Here is a 16126-nt window from a genome sequence, read left to right as displayed (position 1 = left end):
CTCTCGTCCATCGCTCTATTACAATCATTATCATACCAATCTCTTTGTCTTGTTTGCGAGGGTTTTGGTAGTGCTAACTCGGCTGCTTGTGGAATCGTTTCTGATTTGTTGCCGCCTACTGCCTATGTCTTGCGTTACTTCCTGTCCCGATAGTTTTCCCTCTAGTTCTTGGAACTTTTTCCTAATCTCTTCGTTCTGCAATAGTATACCACGATATCGTTTCACCTGATGGCCATTCCTCCTAGTATGTGTGGACATCATTGGTTCCATTTTTACTTTTACCAGGAAGTGGTCTGAATTTGCATCCGCTCCTCTATAATTTCTACTGTCTTTTATGGCCTTCTTTTAATATATGGTGTATTAGATTAATTGTTTGACCCTTTGGTGATATCCAAGTACCTTTATGAATCTCCTTATGGTCAAAATATCTATTCATAATACGCTATTATTTTCAAAACCAAATTCAATCAATCTTCTGCCTTTTAGATTGCTCTCTCTGTATCTCTCCCTACCAACTTTTGCGTTAAAATCTCCTACAATTATTTTCATATCATACGATGGTATTTTATGCAACAGTTTTTCGAGTTGTTCATAAGTAGTTTTTAATATTCTCATTCTTATCTTCTGTTGGGACATGTGCGTTTATAAATATTGTTTTTCTGTACTTTCCCCTCATTCTTAACTGGCATAATCTGCTTGTTACTGGCTCAAAGTTCACCACTAGTTCTGCAATTTTCTTTTTAACAAAAAATCCTACCATAAATAGTCTTTCATTGTCTCCACTTTTGAAGAATATGTAGTTCTTAATCTCTTTGCAGAAAATTTTCTTTTGTTTGGTTTCTTGGGTATCTGCAATATCTATATCGTACTTCTCTAGGGTATCTGCTAAGTTTTTCAAATGTTCCTCTAACATTCCATTGCCCAATCAAAATCCTATTTTTCTTGTACTGTTTCATTTTTTTCTAGCTTTTCAATAACCGGATTCCATTTCCACCATTCGTTATTTACTCATAGTTTTTGGTATACCACGTCTCTTCTCTTTCCTCTCTAGCCAAATCCCTTAACTCCTGTATTTTGGCGCTCTATGAAATATTGCCTTAATTATTTATTTTTATTCTCATAATAAGTTGTTTATCCTTAATAGTATCTATTTTCACTACTGCTATTGGTGGTTTTCAATTCATTACCTTAATTTTCTGAACGTCATTAATTTTTTTCACGTTCAGCTTATCTTCATCTTCCTTAAATTCGAGCCCTTTGATTATAACATTCTGTTTTCTGATTTGCTTTTCCATTTTCTCAATCTTGTTTTCCAGAAAGTTTACTTTGTGCTCGAGTTCTAAATTTTCTTTTTTTAAATTACAAATTTCTTGAAAGTTTTGTCTCTTTTGTTATTGCTTTCATCATGTTAAGATCCATCATCATTTCTTTTAATTCTTGGTTTTCATACTTCTTCTTAATTGGACACTTTCTTACTTTTCGTAAAAGGATCCCCACCTTCGTCTTCATTTGTCCACCTTTTTCTTTTACCATATTCAGTGGATGATTCTTCAATTTCATATAGCGTTAGATTTTTCTCGTAGCCTTGCCAATTTTTTATTCTAATAATTAATTTAGACAATAAATCACGTAGTAAACTTATAAAGGAATCTTGTTTGTAATTGTTTCCTAGCGATTAATTTCATTAATTTTAAATATTTCGTTATTACTGGACAATGAATAGCTTTTAAAACACAACACGTTGGGGCAAAACAACTCAATTTTACCCCAATTTTCAAGCTAAATATTGGAGCCAATTTACACAGGTATATCTGGTTTGCAGATTGATAGCGAACCTCCTCCCCATTGGGCTTGTAATATTTTTTTAGTAGTTATCAAAACATAATTAATTTCTGACGAAACGTCAGAAAGAGATAATTCCAGACAATGACCTATAATCCTGAAGAATAATGTATTTACTCGCAGATTTTTTTGTTGATTATTAAACTTGAGGTCCAGATGTTTGCAGAGCATCACTAGTTTAACTATGATATCGATGCCCTACAATGGATTAGTGTCCATCGTATCCCTAAAACGCTTGATGGAATTTGAGAAGAGTGTGAATCTTCAATAAAACGAGATATTTTTGAACCCATTATGTATTTAACAATAAAATATTACAAAATATATATGATGAACAAATAAACAGTAACAGTAATTAAAATCGAAATTGTTGAACACTGTGTTCCTAAATAACTTTACCTCAGTTCAACAAAAATACACATTTCTAAGATTACAAGAAAATTGAAGAGGAGGCTTAGGAGCACCCTTTTCCCTCTGTATATTAATCGTAAACATAGGTCTACTTTCAATAAAAAAAACCACCGTGAACGTTGCAATTTATGAAGGGTTTCATTACTTAACCATCTATAGTACAATTCCAATGGTAATTTAACAGTTGAAAGTGAATCCAAGCCTTATCTTTTCAATTGCATAAGTTTCTTGTAGTACAAAGTGATAATAAATCCAAGTTCTCAGAACCAATTATAAAATTATAAAAATCTATTCTTTCCGAAAAACTACACCACATTTTAGGTCATATACAATTGCTTAAAATGTTTGTATATACATGTCATGAATATAAAATGCATTTAAAAGGTATCTACTGACAAACAACTTCCTTTCAGTACAGCACATATCTGTACAAAAATGCTGTATCTGAAATCAAAATGAAGTTGTCACGTTAGCAGATACCTTTTTTATGTCGCTGGTTAACTGGTAGGTTATACAAACGATCACTCGCAATAATATTTGTATCCGAAAAGTTTTGATTTGAAAACAAACTCGAAAAACAAAAAAAAAGAATTAAAAAACTAAAAAGGCTAAAAAACTAAAATGCCATCAATGGTGGAAAACATATATATATATATATATATATATATATATATATATATATATATATATATATATATACAATTAAAGAAGAATCACAGAAAGATATAATTAACACCAAATATAAATAATAGACCATTGAGATCTCCAGATTTAAACCCACGTGGTTTTTATGTTGTCATTTTGGTCTCAAAATTGAAAATGGAATCTGTAAGTCACTTTTACAAATCTATTTTGTGAGTGTCGAAATTAATGTTAATGAAAATTTATTAAAACCAAATATTACCATAAAGCTGTTAAAACGTCAATATAACATATTTCAATATTCTTAAAAAAAAAATTAAATCAAATAATTCTCCAACTGTTGCTGAATAACAAATATCTTACAAGTGAAAGTTATAATTCGGGAGAAGTCTGAGTAAATATTGCGAAGATTACATAAAAAAATGCAAAAAAACCCATATCGATGTTGATTACATGTGTGTTCTCTATATAAATGCATGTCAAATAAAGGAATGTAAAAAATAAAACATACAGTCGGTTTCAGCGAAATAAATGCACCGATAAGCGTACAACTTATTGTTAAAAGAACATTGTACACTTGTATACTACTACACATTCACTGAAACGCTGTATTATCTATAATACAAGATTGGTTTGAGACCACTGTACTCACAATATTCCAACTTTTCTTGTTAAACTCTGTTACAGAAGACGTACGCATGCGCAAATTGTCAGCGACTGACAGATGTTTAGTGTAATCTATCTAATGCAGTACCTCTCTAGAGTTTTTTTCAGTTCGGCGGAAAATGTAAAAATAGCATGAAGATTTGTTATTAAATTTTACAAACAACTTGGAAAAATCACTAATGAAACTTATCTAAAAAGTATAAGAATAACACAAATTATAATCTATATCTACAAATATTGAAAATGTTGACCAAGAAAAAAGAGAATTTGGATTCAGAAACGGTCCACATACATCATAGTACTCAAAATAAATTTTTTTTACATTCTGCGTGAATAAAAAATAAAATTCAGCGCAATTTTAACCCACCATCCCCTCCCTTCAACCTCAAAGACCGAAAAAATAATATTTTCGTTTTTTTTTTTGGTGAGTTGCAATCAATTTAAAATTTGTTAAAAAAATCACACTCATTGTTGAAGATTTTACAAAACGTATTTTTTATAGACCCGTAGGAGTCTATAAAATGGGGAAATCCCCAAGAACCCTTAAAAAGTTTTTCGGGTTTTTGAAGGTGGCTTGTGAATAGAACAAAAAAGACTAAAGTGGTATGGACATGTAAGAAGAACTAGCGACAGCAGATGGATAAAGAAAATAACCGAATGGAGCCCCATAGGAAGGAGGAAAAGAGGACGATCCCGAAAATCCTGGAGGAACGAAGTAGACGACGCCATGAGTAAGAGAGGACTGAACGATGGAGAATGGAACAACAGAGAGAGATGGAAACGGTTGAGCGAGGGAAGGCAGTGAATACTGTAGAATCCCTAAATATATATATGAAGGTGGCTTACGGAAAAATCTGGAAAAAAATCAGAAATATATTTTTTGATTAAATACACAAAATAGAAAAAAAAACATAGACTTTTTAGGTTATGTCCACTCAGCCTATGGGTCTATAAAAATGCACATGACGTTTTTGTGGGTAGAGGGACGAAGGACAGGGGTGGCGGCTTAAAATTGCGCTGCCTTATATAAGTTAAAAAAAAATGAAAAAAATTGAATTCTGGGAGTGAATGCATATTGCCTATCTTAACGGGGACACCCTTTGTGAAACAAAGCCTGTTTAGAGTTTATGACACCCTCCAGAAACATTTTTGAGCGAAACCAGTTTTAAAATTCTCCTAGCGTCAGTGGATGCCCAGAAAAATCAGCAAGAAGTTGGTACATTGTGGAGCACATAGTATATATACAGGGTGTTTCAAAAAGGTATGTCATAAATTAAATCACGCATTTCGGGGACAAAAATAAATTGATTGAATCCAACTTACCTGTACAAAAGTGAACACAAAAAAAGTTTCAGCCCTTTGAAGTTACAAAATAAAAATTGTTTTTTTTTTTGCATTATCTCCTAAACTACTTGACATTTTGTAATAAAAATAGACACGTTACTTTCTTGTTCTGAATTCATTTTTCATACAAAAGAAACAACAAAATCTAAGCGCACAGAAAAATTTTAAGGGGGTGTACAGCCCTAAATCCCCCCAAACTTTTGAGTACGTTCAAATCAAATGAATTTTGTGGCATCATTAGTTTAACACATTATTTTTTAAAAAATTTTGCTTCATCACTTTTTCGAATCAATTTTTCCTAGTTGGCCATAAAATTACAATTAGTTTCTACGGATACAATAATTACAAACAGTTCCATCAATAATAGTCAATAAATTGAAGCTATCATTTATTGTGTGAATAAGATTAATATTAAAAATTTTGATATTACAATGGCCTACACATTTCAGGAAATGGCAGATATGCATTTAACTTTGGGTAAGTTGGATCAGATTAAATTATGATTTCAATACACTATCGGGAATATCGTAGGTGAATGTCAAGGAAATAGTGCAGCAGTCGCAAGGCGTTATGCAGTAAAATACCCCAATCGAAATACACCCGATAGATGATTATTTCTGACCATTGATCGTCGTTTACGGGAAACTGGTACATTCCAACCGCAAGTTGCTGGCAATAGTGGTCGTCCAATAATGGATGCAACTGATGAAGACATTTTAGAAATCATTGAAGAAGTCCCTGGAACAAGTACAAGGGTAATAGCTGCTCAACTAAATGTTCCTCACGTAAGGGTTTGGAGGCTTTCGAAGGATCAGCTACTTAAACCCTATCACTTAACAACGGTTCAAGAGTTATTGGTTGAAGATTATCCTAAAAGGATTGGATTTTGCGATTGGTTATTAATGGAAAACACTCGAAATGTTAATTTTATTAGAAATATTTTGTTTACCGACGAGGCTACCTTCAGTAGAAATGGAATAACAAACCATCATAACGAGCACATTCGGGCCGACGAAAATCCTCACGCCAAAAAAACAACTCATCACCAAAGGACCTTCAAAGTTAATGTTTGGGCAGGAATTGTGGATAAAAATCTAATACGCCCAGTATTTCTTCCCAACAATTTAAATGGTGATAATTATTTGCAGTTCTTGGCAAACGATTTACAAGAGTATTTGGAAGAAGTGAATATTGCAATAAAGCATCATATGTGGTTTCTACAAGATGACGCTCCACCGCATTACAGTAATGAAGTCGGGGAATACCTTTGCAGGCAGTATCCTGGTCGGTGGATTGGAAGGAGTCGTGACGCACCTATTTCTTGGCCACCCAGAAGTCCAGGTCTTAACCCCATGGACTTTTGCTTTTGGGGGTTTATGAAAGAGAAAGTGTATTCTGTAACAATAGAGGATGAACACCAATTGAGGGTTAGAATAATTGAAGCTGCAAATCAATTTCGTCAGAAAAATATGATTTTTCAGGGCATTCGGTTTTCCTTAAAACGATACCGAATGTGTATTGAAGAAAATGGGAGTCATTTTGAACATTTATTGTAATATATTTATAGAGGTTATAGACATTTTTTGTACTTGTTAATTCATTTAAGCCATTTATTTAGTTACACGTAATTTTTTAAAGGTTAATGAAAAGGGCCGTAACTCAATAAAAACTGTTTTTTGAAAAAAGTGATGAGGCAAAAAAATTCTAAAAATAATGTGTTAAACTAATGATGCCACAAAATTCATTTGATTTGAACGTAATCAAAAGTTTGGAGGGATTTAGGGCTGCACACTCCCCTTAAAATTTTTCTGTGCGCTTAGATTTTGTTGTTTCTGTTTTATGAAAAATGCTTTCAGAACAAGAAAGTAACGTGTCCATTTTTATTACAAAATGTCAAGTAGTTTAGGAGATAATGCAAAAAAAAAATTTTATTTTGTAACTTCACAGGGCTGTAACTTTTTTTGTGTACACTTTTGTACTAAGGTAAGTTGGATTCAATCAATTTATTTTTGTCCCCGGAATGTGTGATGTAATTTATGACATACCTTTTTGAAACACCCTATATATATATTCTGTTGCCTAATTCGGTTAATTTAGTTTTGACCGATAAAATATGATTATCATTTTGCCTTAAAAGTATATGAAACTTTGCAATAAAAAACTGCAACATTAAAAAATGAAAAGGGCAAAATTAGGTAATTCCTATTTTGGCACAGATCTGATGTGGATTTAGATTAAAAATTATTCGTTAAGTATATAGCTCGTACTAAGGTTGTCTGAATCTAAAATTAAATATGGACGAAAGTATTAGTTGAAAGTAATATATGTATATATATATATATATATATATATATATATATATATATATATATATATATATATATATATATAGATTTTATTCCGAGGGGGCGTATGTAGAAAAATAATAACTGTATCTCAGTACATTTCTTGGAATTTTTGGCAGTAAAATTTTTTAAATGTTTAACGTTCTGATCGGTTATAAAATCAGATTTTTGTTTGATTAGTACATAGGTTAGGTTAGATCAGACATAGTATTAGTTGATACCGGAATGACGAAATAAAACAATTCTAAAAACGTATGATAGAAATAACGGAAACAAAATAATGAAATATAGAGTACTGAGAGAATTTCAGATAAAAACTAACGTTTTATTTGTTTTGAAAACCAACTCATGGTTTTAGAGAGTGGTTAACGAAACAGGTGACATATTTATGTACATATGGACGGAATTTTCAATCGATAGAGAAATAATTGACGCAACCCCTGATAATTATTACACGTTAACACGAAAAATTAAAGTATCTTCCGTTAAATGAGTAAATTGCAGTTTCTAAAATTTTAGATTTGGACAACTGTGTATTCTGTCAAAAATCAGTCTACTAAAAATTTATTCAATCCTCATATTTTTTAATCTAAACTTTTAAATGTCCCAAAAATGCAAAATACAAAACATTTTAGGAGTGCACAAAGATTACCTTTTATAAAAATAGATAAATTTATAAAAATAGTTCTCAAGCAACTAAAAAAAATTCTGTTAAATCTTTCTAAAATTCTAGTATTAACAGGAATTGTTGGAGAAAAGATCAAATTCCAATACCATTTTGCTTCTTAATCTATGTATCTACTGGTATGCTGTAAATATAATATTATATGTCTACAAAATTACTGAAAGAAGTTTTAACTGTTTTAAAACTATGTATGGAATGTATGGAAATAAAAACTATCACAAACTGTTTCAGATAATCTTGAGTTGTACCAGTAAACACACGATCTACCTTTCTCATTTATCACAGCCGAAACATCTGAAATCTGATCACTTTCTCTTTGCTAAAACAACACTGAATGCAATAGTCGGTTATCATCTGCATAATATGATTGAGAAACGCAGAATACCAGCAAATCTCATATAAAACCTTAAAGCAAAGTAACGTCTTACATATCAAATATTACTGAATAAATATAACCACATGAACTGGTCATTTTGTATCACAAATGGAAATTTTTACTAATTTTGCTTTCTAATATGTAATTGTTGTTTTGCTTAAAGCACAATAACCTGAATTTGTACTCAAAATATTCAAACAGGAATAGTTACTTTCTGAAATTACACATCAACTGTGATTTTAATAATGCCTAAAAAGTCATAATTCATGAACAATGTTTTGCGGTTGTGTTAGGTTAGGTTCCTATGGTAAAATGTTATATCAGAAGTAGATAGGTCTTTAGATGACGCAATGTCTTAAAAGAAGTACATATTCAGATTACTACAATGCGACTAAAAGTACATCCTACAGAATAAAGCAGAACAAAAATCTGTAAACAATGCACAAAAAGACAATGCTTTGCGCAAACTTCAAAGATTGAAAGTTTATTTTATACATATCACATTTTGTCAACTTTTAATTCATTATATATCATGTTCAAAGTATTAAGGCGATTTTCGTTATTCCCTTAGATCGTGAAATAGTTCTGGATGGCACAAAATGTTAAATAATACAATACACATAAAATATGACTTAACTGACCGGACGGATAATATCAAAATGGCAAATTTTAGGCTACTGAATAATCTCAAATTAAAATACTGTACACAATCAATTTTATTGGAATTAGTACATATTCTATTTCACAAAAAAAGAAACAAAATCTTTACATATATCTAAAATGTAAGTTAAATTTATAAAAAAAAAATGGTCTCACCTATAGATTAGAGACCGTATTTATAAACAAGCTTGGTAACTTTTTAAGTAGTAATCAGAAACGCGCATTACATACGTTTGAGCTTACTGTTTGTCGAACTAAAACAATACGTTAAATAAAAAGTTGAGATTCATAACAACATAAAAAAATCAGATCTATGTATCACAGTAAAGCGTATAATGAATTGAACATAAAAAGAAACAAAAAATCTTGTTCAGTTACATATTTCGTCCACATATAAAAATAAAACCTAAAACGGAGTACTTTGAACATGATATATACATAAAATAGAAGATTCCAGATACATACTCGCTATTTTCTTGAAGCAAGTGAAGTTAAGTGCCACTTTTAATTAGTTTAATACATCTACATGTCAACATTTAATATTGCTTAGATATAATATACAAAATAAAACAAATTCAGACGTTTGAACTAAAATTAAAAGAGATTCTTTAATTTCTTCTTTTACTGTTGTGTTAAACAATGATAGTTTGTGCATTAAACCTAAAAAAATTATCAAATACGATTTCCACAATTGAATTGTTCCTTCTGAAGAACAACTGGAGTGATAAGTTGGTTGTAACAACCCTGTCATGTATTTGATTACTTTTTAAGTAAATAATATTTAAAAATAAAACTAATTAAGTAACCACAAGCATTTTAAAAACGAATTTTCATAATAGCTAATTAGAAAATAAGTATTACAAATTACAACGATTTATGAAACCGCTTAAGCAAATTCATACATTGTGCTGTTCATATTTTGACTTATAACGACAAATTCTTATTCACAAACCTAACCAGATTCCCCACGTATTACATTCATAGCAAAGCATTAGTTGCTCACAACAGATGGTATAGCTTTACCTGAAGAATGAAAATGTAGGCACAAAACTATGTCACCTGAACAATTCCATGAGTATAACATGAATTAAACACACATTTGGAATTATATATACGGAACATAGGATTTTTAATACAATTGCTAAGATTCCCTGATTTGCAATTAACCAGTGTAAATTTCTATATAACGTCGCGATGTTTTACAACTAATTTATTTGTTCCACTGGATTGCCTCTCCTCTGCGGTTTGTAGTAGCGTATGTGGCACGCTGACAGTGTTGCTAAGTGTACCGATTTTTCCTGAAAGTCCAGTTTTGTGCCGATAATTAATAATGTTTTATTAACATCAATTTTGTTTGTGTTCATTAGGTATTATTTGAATTATTAAATTTATACTTAAATACATTTATTATTTCAAATATTGTTTATAATTTCAAATTAAAAAGTGTGTATTATTATTTTATTTTTGAAATTCCTTTTTATTTTTATTTTTAGAAATCTATTTTTTTTAAACCCTTTTTGGCAATAAAACATAACTATTTTTTTTAGTTAAATAACATTTTTAATTCCATATCTACATTTATAAATACGTACGTTTTCGGCGAATTGACATCCACTCTAGCTGTGTTCCGTTTTTACACTTACACTGGCAGCATCGCGGCATGAATTGAGACTCCAGTCGAACAAATGAATTAATTATAAAACATCGCGACGTTGTATTGAAATTTACACTGGTTAATGGCAAATCAGAGGATCTGAGTTATTGTATTAAAAATCCTATGTTCCGTAAAAAATTTTCCAAATCTGTATATATGCAGATATACCGTTGATTTTCAAAAAGTAGATATTTTTGAGTTTATTAAAATATAAATAAAATGTTTACTTGTTTAAAAGACAAGCTTCTATATATTTTAGGAAAACAGTGAATTATTTGGTTAGCTTGACCATCTATTTCTAAAGTATTTTTAACAAAATAATATTTTCTTAAACAGAAGTGAAAAAAAGGGCATTGTAAGATTATTATAAACAGTTGCTGACGTGTCAAAATATGATCAGCACCGTAATAACAGGCCCATCTACATATATTACATACTGTACGTTTTGCATAAAAAAGAAACATCACATGATTAGTTTGTTTGGAAGTCTTTCCTTTAAAAGTTTCTTACAAACTGAATAGAAACGTTTTAAAATCATGCTCTTAAACAACTATCAAATATTCAAGAAATAAAACTGATATATTGTGTAGAAAGAAGTCTTAGCTTATTAGTATTATCTTTTTTAATGCGGATCATACTAAATTTTAACGGAAATATTCTAAGATGATGAGGACTGTTACTGCTTGGATATAAGAACATTTAGAAATGCTTTTAAATTTGTTCCAAACATAAAACTTCTGTTTTTCCTGCTGCTTATGTACAACAGATATGAGAGAGGGAACAATTTATTCGAAAATAAGGCCCTAAACCAACATGGAGATATAATGACCCATCGTGTAGAGTAATCTATAAAAATATACATTTCCCTTCACACATTTTAGGTTCACACCCCTCATCAAGTGCCAAATATTTCGCAGATCCGTGTTTGGAATGTATATTTGGTTACACTACACTGGCAGATTTTCTCCGCACAATTCTAAATATAAAAGCTCTCATCTATTTACACTTACAAAAATAATATTTTTGAAGCAAAAATAAGCTCTGATGTAGGTATGATACATGATATTGATTAAGTACTGATATTCTAGTTAAAATATGTTCTTCCATTTTAAAGATAGCTTAGAAAACGAAGTTTATGAGCACTATTATTCAGACAATAGCCACAGTGGATGTTTCACTCGAATAAATCACAGTATAAAGTTTTTTTTACAAATATTCAGAAAATATACCATAAACAAAGCATAAGTGCAGAGAAAGTTCGAAATTATGATTTCTAATAATCGGTTATTATATGGAACAAGCATATATGACATGGACCCGACCCACGTTCCTAAAGACCAATTTCTGTATTAAATACTACATTTAATGCGAATTAACCAAATTAATCTACAAAAATTCATCAGAATAGATAATAATAAGATCTCTGTTCCAGACTATGCCAAACACGTACCTGGGAATCTTGCGAAAAGATAGAATAGATAAATTGCTCTAAAAATCAGAACTTAATAACTAACTCATAAGACACAGGAGAATTATTTATAAGAGCAAATAAAAGTTGACACCCTACAAATTCGAAATATGTAGAAAAACAGTGACTTTTCCGGTGGATATTGTCTAGGAATCTAGTTTCTTAAAAAAATTGACACTACACTATATTAGCTTCTCAACGAAACGACAGTAACTATGTACAGTGATATATATGAGTTTTAAAGGGTTTATTATGCAAAGTTAAAACAACCAATGTTATTATTAATTCAATTCAATATTATTGATTCAATTAATAAAATTGTTCAAAATGGCCTCGATGGCTGATTTTGATTTTGGACTTAAATTTCTAGTTTTTTAATTCCAGAATAAAATATTGGTTGATTTGACTTTTCATAATATGTCTTTTAAAACCCATCGTGGTGCCTTCCGGATTTGAATCGTTGTAGACATTTTTGAATTAAAGAACAACCCTATTTACTTTTTTATTTAATTAGAAGCCAATATAGATAAAAGTAGGTAAAGCTACAGATAATCTTTTACAGTTTTTTTTAGATACAAACGGCAAAGACACCTAGTGCCAAGATAATAATATCAGTTATAATGATGAATTGTTTGCAAATGTGAGTCCATTTTCAATATGTAAAAGAAAAAAAAAATACTTACAATTGGTTTTTGTTATAATATGGCCGATTGATTTCGGGGTCTGCAATTTCAGCTCATCTTCAGGTCCCCGATAAAAGTTTCCTTAACCAATAACGGTATAAAGCGATAGGTTTAAACCCAACACCTTATTTGCTTGATTTTACCAGGGCAGAGCTGGTGAAGTGTCAAATTCCTGTATATAGATATAAGGGCAGTGTATTAAGTAAATATATAGAGAGTAGAAAGTACCCGTTGCATATTTTTATGTGAGTATTGTGTATGTTCACTTAATGTTTTGTATTTTTAGAACAAGAAGATAACACCACAGATCCAAAAGTAGAACGAACAACACTCACTAAAAAGATCAGCAGAAAGAAAGAGTCATTTCTGTGTTTACATTTTGAAAAATGTTTTTATGAACAAAAAAAAACAGAACAAGAAGAGAATACCGCGGATACGCCCTTGACTGCAATACTCATTAAAACATCAGCAGAAAGGAAGAAATATTTTTCCCTGTGTACATTGTGAGCAGTGTTTTTATAAACACTTTTCAAAATGTGAACACGGAATAATACCTCTTCCTACTTTTATTAATATTTTTAGTGTGTGTTGTAGTCCCTGTATATCGGTGATGTTTTCTTCCTGTTTTTTTTTTAATACAAAAGATCGAATTATACCATTATTGGTTAAGTAACCTTTTATCATAAAAAGAAGATTACAACATTGAAAGCGTTAAAAAAGTTTTACATACTTTGGTTCAGTAGTCAAGTAGACAACAATGTCTGCGAAGAATTAAAGAGAAGGATAGATATTGCTAATAAAAATCAAATGTCTAATATACAAAATCCTGATAAGACTGTCCAGAGATATAGTAACTGTCAAAAAGCGATGAGAAACTACAATTTTAAATTATACACAGCACACAAAGAATCTGACATTTATAAAAATTTGACGTTTGCGCTGGATAGGAAATATTGAAAGGGTGTAGGAGAACGAAATACCACAGAAAATAATAAGTGGGGAGAAGGTCAAAACGAACGCGAAAATTAAGATATATGAAACAAGAAGAAAAACTAACTAGAGTACCAACTGGAAAAACAAAGCAAGGAACAGATCAGAATAGCGGAAAACCATATAACATGCTCAGTCCCACAAAGGGTTTTCGAGCTAATGATGTTGATGAACCTCTTATCAGGGACCTGAAAATGGGCTAAAAATGTGGAACCCGAAACCGGTAGCCAGGTTATAATAAACCAACTGTAAGTATTTTTCTTTTACCGATTGAATGTCAGTTATATTTCACATAATGCATTTAACATAACTGATATTGTAACAACAGCGGATTTGAATACTTACTCTACTGCCCCTTACAAATTCTGCATTTTCTTATTATCTATTTCAAAAATAGACAATAAGATGTGCTATTAAATAAAAATATTAATATACTTGGAGACCTCTACACCTACAAGTTCAGTTAGCCACTTATTTTAATGTGAGAGTTTGCAAGGGCTCAGTAAATCTAAGTATTTTTTCCACTAGGCTTTAAGAACATGACTTTAATTTTTTGAAAGCGCAGTATTAAGACGCAAGTGAACTAGTTTTTCTTAATTGTTAGCTGGATTTACTTGTCCTGGGCACCATTTAGACTTCCGCAAGGAGTTCCACCGGACTGAGATGACATGCTGCGTTGGGGGGTTGGACTTTTCCCGCCGCTACCACTACTCAAAGCCATCTTTTGCATTTGTCTTATCACCGTTGTTGCATGATAAGCTTGCTAAAATAATATAAGATACAGTTGAATGAAAATAAAGTGAGATTTTCAAGAATTAGTTAGACACACTAATCGATTTATTGATACTCAGAAATATATTGCATAAAACTTTCTTCTCTTTAGACAACAGCTTCTAGGAACAGTTTTGGTACATAATGTAGACTTTGTACTACTAAAAATGCAAGCAGTTTTAAGAAGTTACGTCACTGGTAACTTACAAGCAGTTTCAATTTGCGCCCGGACTAACAGTGGCTTAAATTATTCATTAAAACACATGTTTGTACTAATATGGCCATTTAAACTACAAATAGTTAATTGCTCACTATGCAAAGACTTACCTTCCAACGAGACTTTGCAAAATTCTTTTTAAGTTGTTCTGATACAGTTCCGTGAATGTTTTTATTACTAGCAGCGTTACCGGAAATCCTGAAAAAATTTCAAATAAAAAATACATTTAAGAGTGATATTTTAACATACCATGGATGACCTAACGCTTGACGACAAGTATATCTTTTTTCAACATTGACGCACATTAAATTCCTTATAAAATCTTTCGCAGAATCACTTATTTCGTCCCAATATGGAGAATCAAATTCGAATTCACCTAGAAATTATATACGTAAAGTTTCTGTATTTGCATAATTTTTCGCTACTAATTCCGTCGCAAAATCATTATTATTTTAGTTAAATATCTTAAATCGCAAATATACTTTTTCTTTAACTTTTGTGTTCAAAACACTAAAAATACTTTTCAAAATAATTTTTTTTTTATTAAAGTAATTATCTAACACTTATGACTAACCATATTCTGATTAGCTGTACTATTTAAGAATTCACTATTAGTGCATGTGATAAACGGTATTGATCTATTAATAGCCCAGGAAAATGAGCAAAAATAAAGTAGTGTTTTTTTAAGTCACTGTAAATACTTTCTAAAAATTGTTTTAGGTTCTATATGGCTAGAATAACAAAAGTTAAGTAAATTCATCCAAAATATTTCGTATATTTTTATTTATTAACAATTTAGTGAAAATGGCTAATTTTGGGAATTGTCGTCTATAATTTAAAACAATATTTGATCAAAAAAACTAAAAAGAAAAACTATAGGTTAGTTTATTAGAACACCTTTAAAATGGACTGTGCTGGAAGTTTTTTAGTGCATTTTTTTATTAGGGGTCTTTATCATTCGTCAATTTCTGAAAAAATATTTATTTTGGAATTTCTTGTGTGACTTTTATGGTATATAACTTCGACATTTTTTGGCTTGAAGGCCCCTCAATAAACGTTAAAAAAAAATAAAATTTTTAAAATGGAATAAATGGAAGGATTCACGGAGCCATGTGATGCATACTTGCTTCTCTTATAAGACAAGAATGAACCTATCGTAACTTATTTATTTTATACGTTAAATTCGCTAGACGAATGCACTACGTGTTACTTATTAGTTAGTTGTCGGTGGGCGACGTAGTACTGTGTGTCTTATCAGTTCTCAATATGAAAACTAGCTGAAGCGTTTGCAAAAGCTGGTGGCAGATTTTTTTCAGAGGAAGACAGTGATGATAAGTGTTCGGGATAAAAATTTTGAACTGGGTAGTGATGA

General features: G+C 30.7%; 1 protein-coding gene and 1 long non-coding RNA gene across 2 annotated transcripts in view; one reads left to right on the top strand and one right to left on the bottom strand.

The window, feature by feature from the left end:
* The first annotated feature begins 2128 nt into the window (after positions 1-2128).
* LOC140452358 (uncharacterized) lies at positions 2129-9101 on the top strand. Its single transcript, XR_011952175.1, has 2 exons — positions 2129-4130; positions 4399-9101. It is a non-coding gene; the product is annotated as an uncharacterized lncRNA (long non-coding RNA).
* CaMKI (Calcium/calmodulin-dependent protein kinase I) overlaps positions 4633-16126 on the bottom strand; it is a 91796-nt gene continuing 80302 nt past the window's right edge. Inside the window, exons 7-9 of the mRNA XM_072546564.1 lie at positions 15004-15130; positions 14865-14952; positions 4633-14529 (exon numbers count right to left, since the gene is read on the bottom strand). Coding sequence (XP_072402665.1) covers positions 14377-14529; positions 14865-14952; positions 15004-15130 — 368 coding nt within the window. The 3' untranslated portion in view covers positions 4633-14376. The remainder of the gene's footprint in view (positions 14530-14864; positions 14953-15003; positions 15131-16126) is intronic.

Source organism: Diabrotica undecimpunctata, chromosome 10 (genome assembly GCF_040954645.1).
Source record: "Diabrotica undecimpunctata isolate CICGRU chromosome 10, icDiaUnde3, whole genome shotgun sequence".
In the NCBI taxonomy this organism is placed as follows: domain Eukaryota; kingdom Metazoa; phylum Arthropoda; class Insecta; order Coleoptera; family Chrysomelidae; genus Diabrotica; species Diabrotica undecimpunctata.
This window is presented reverse-complemented; position numbering and strand designations above follow the sequence as displayed.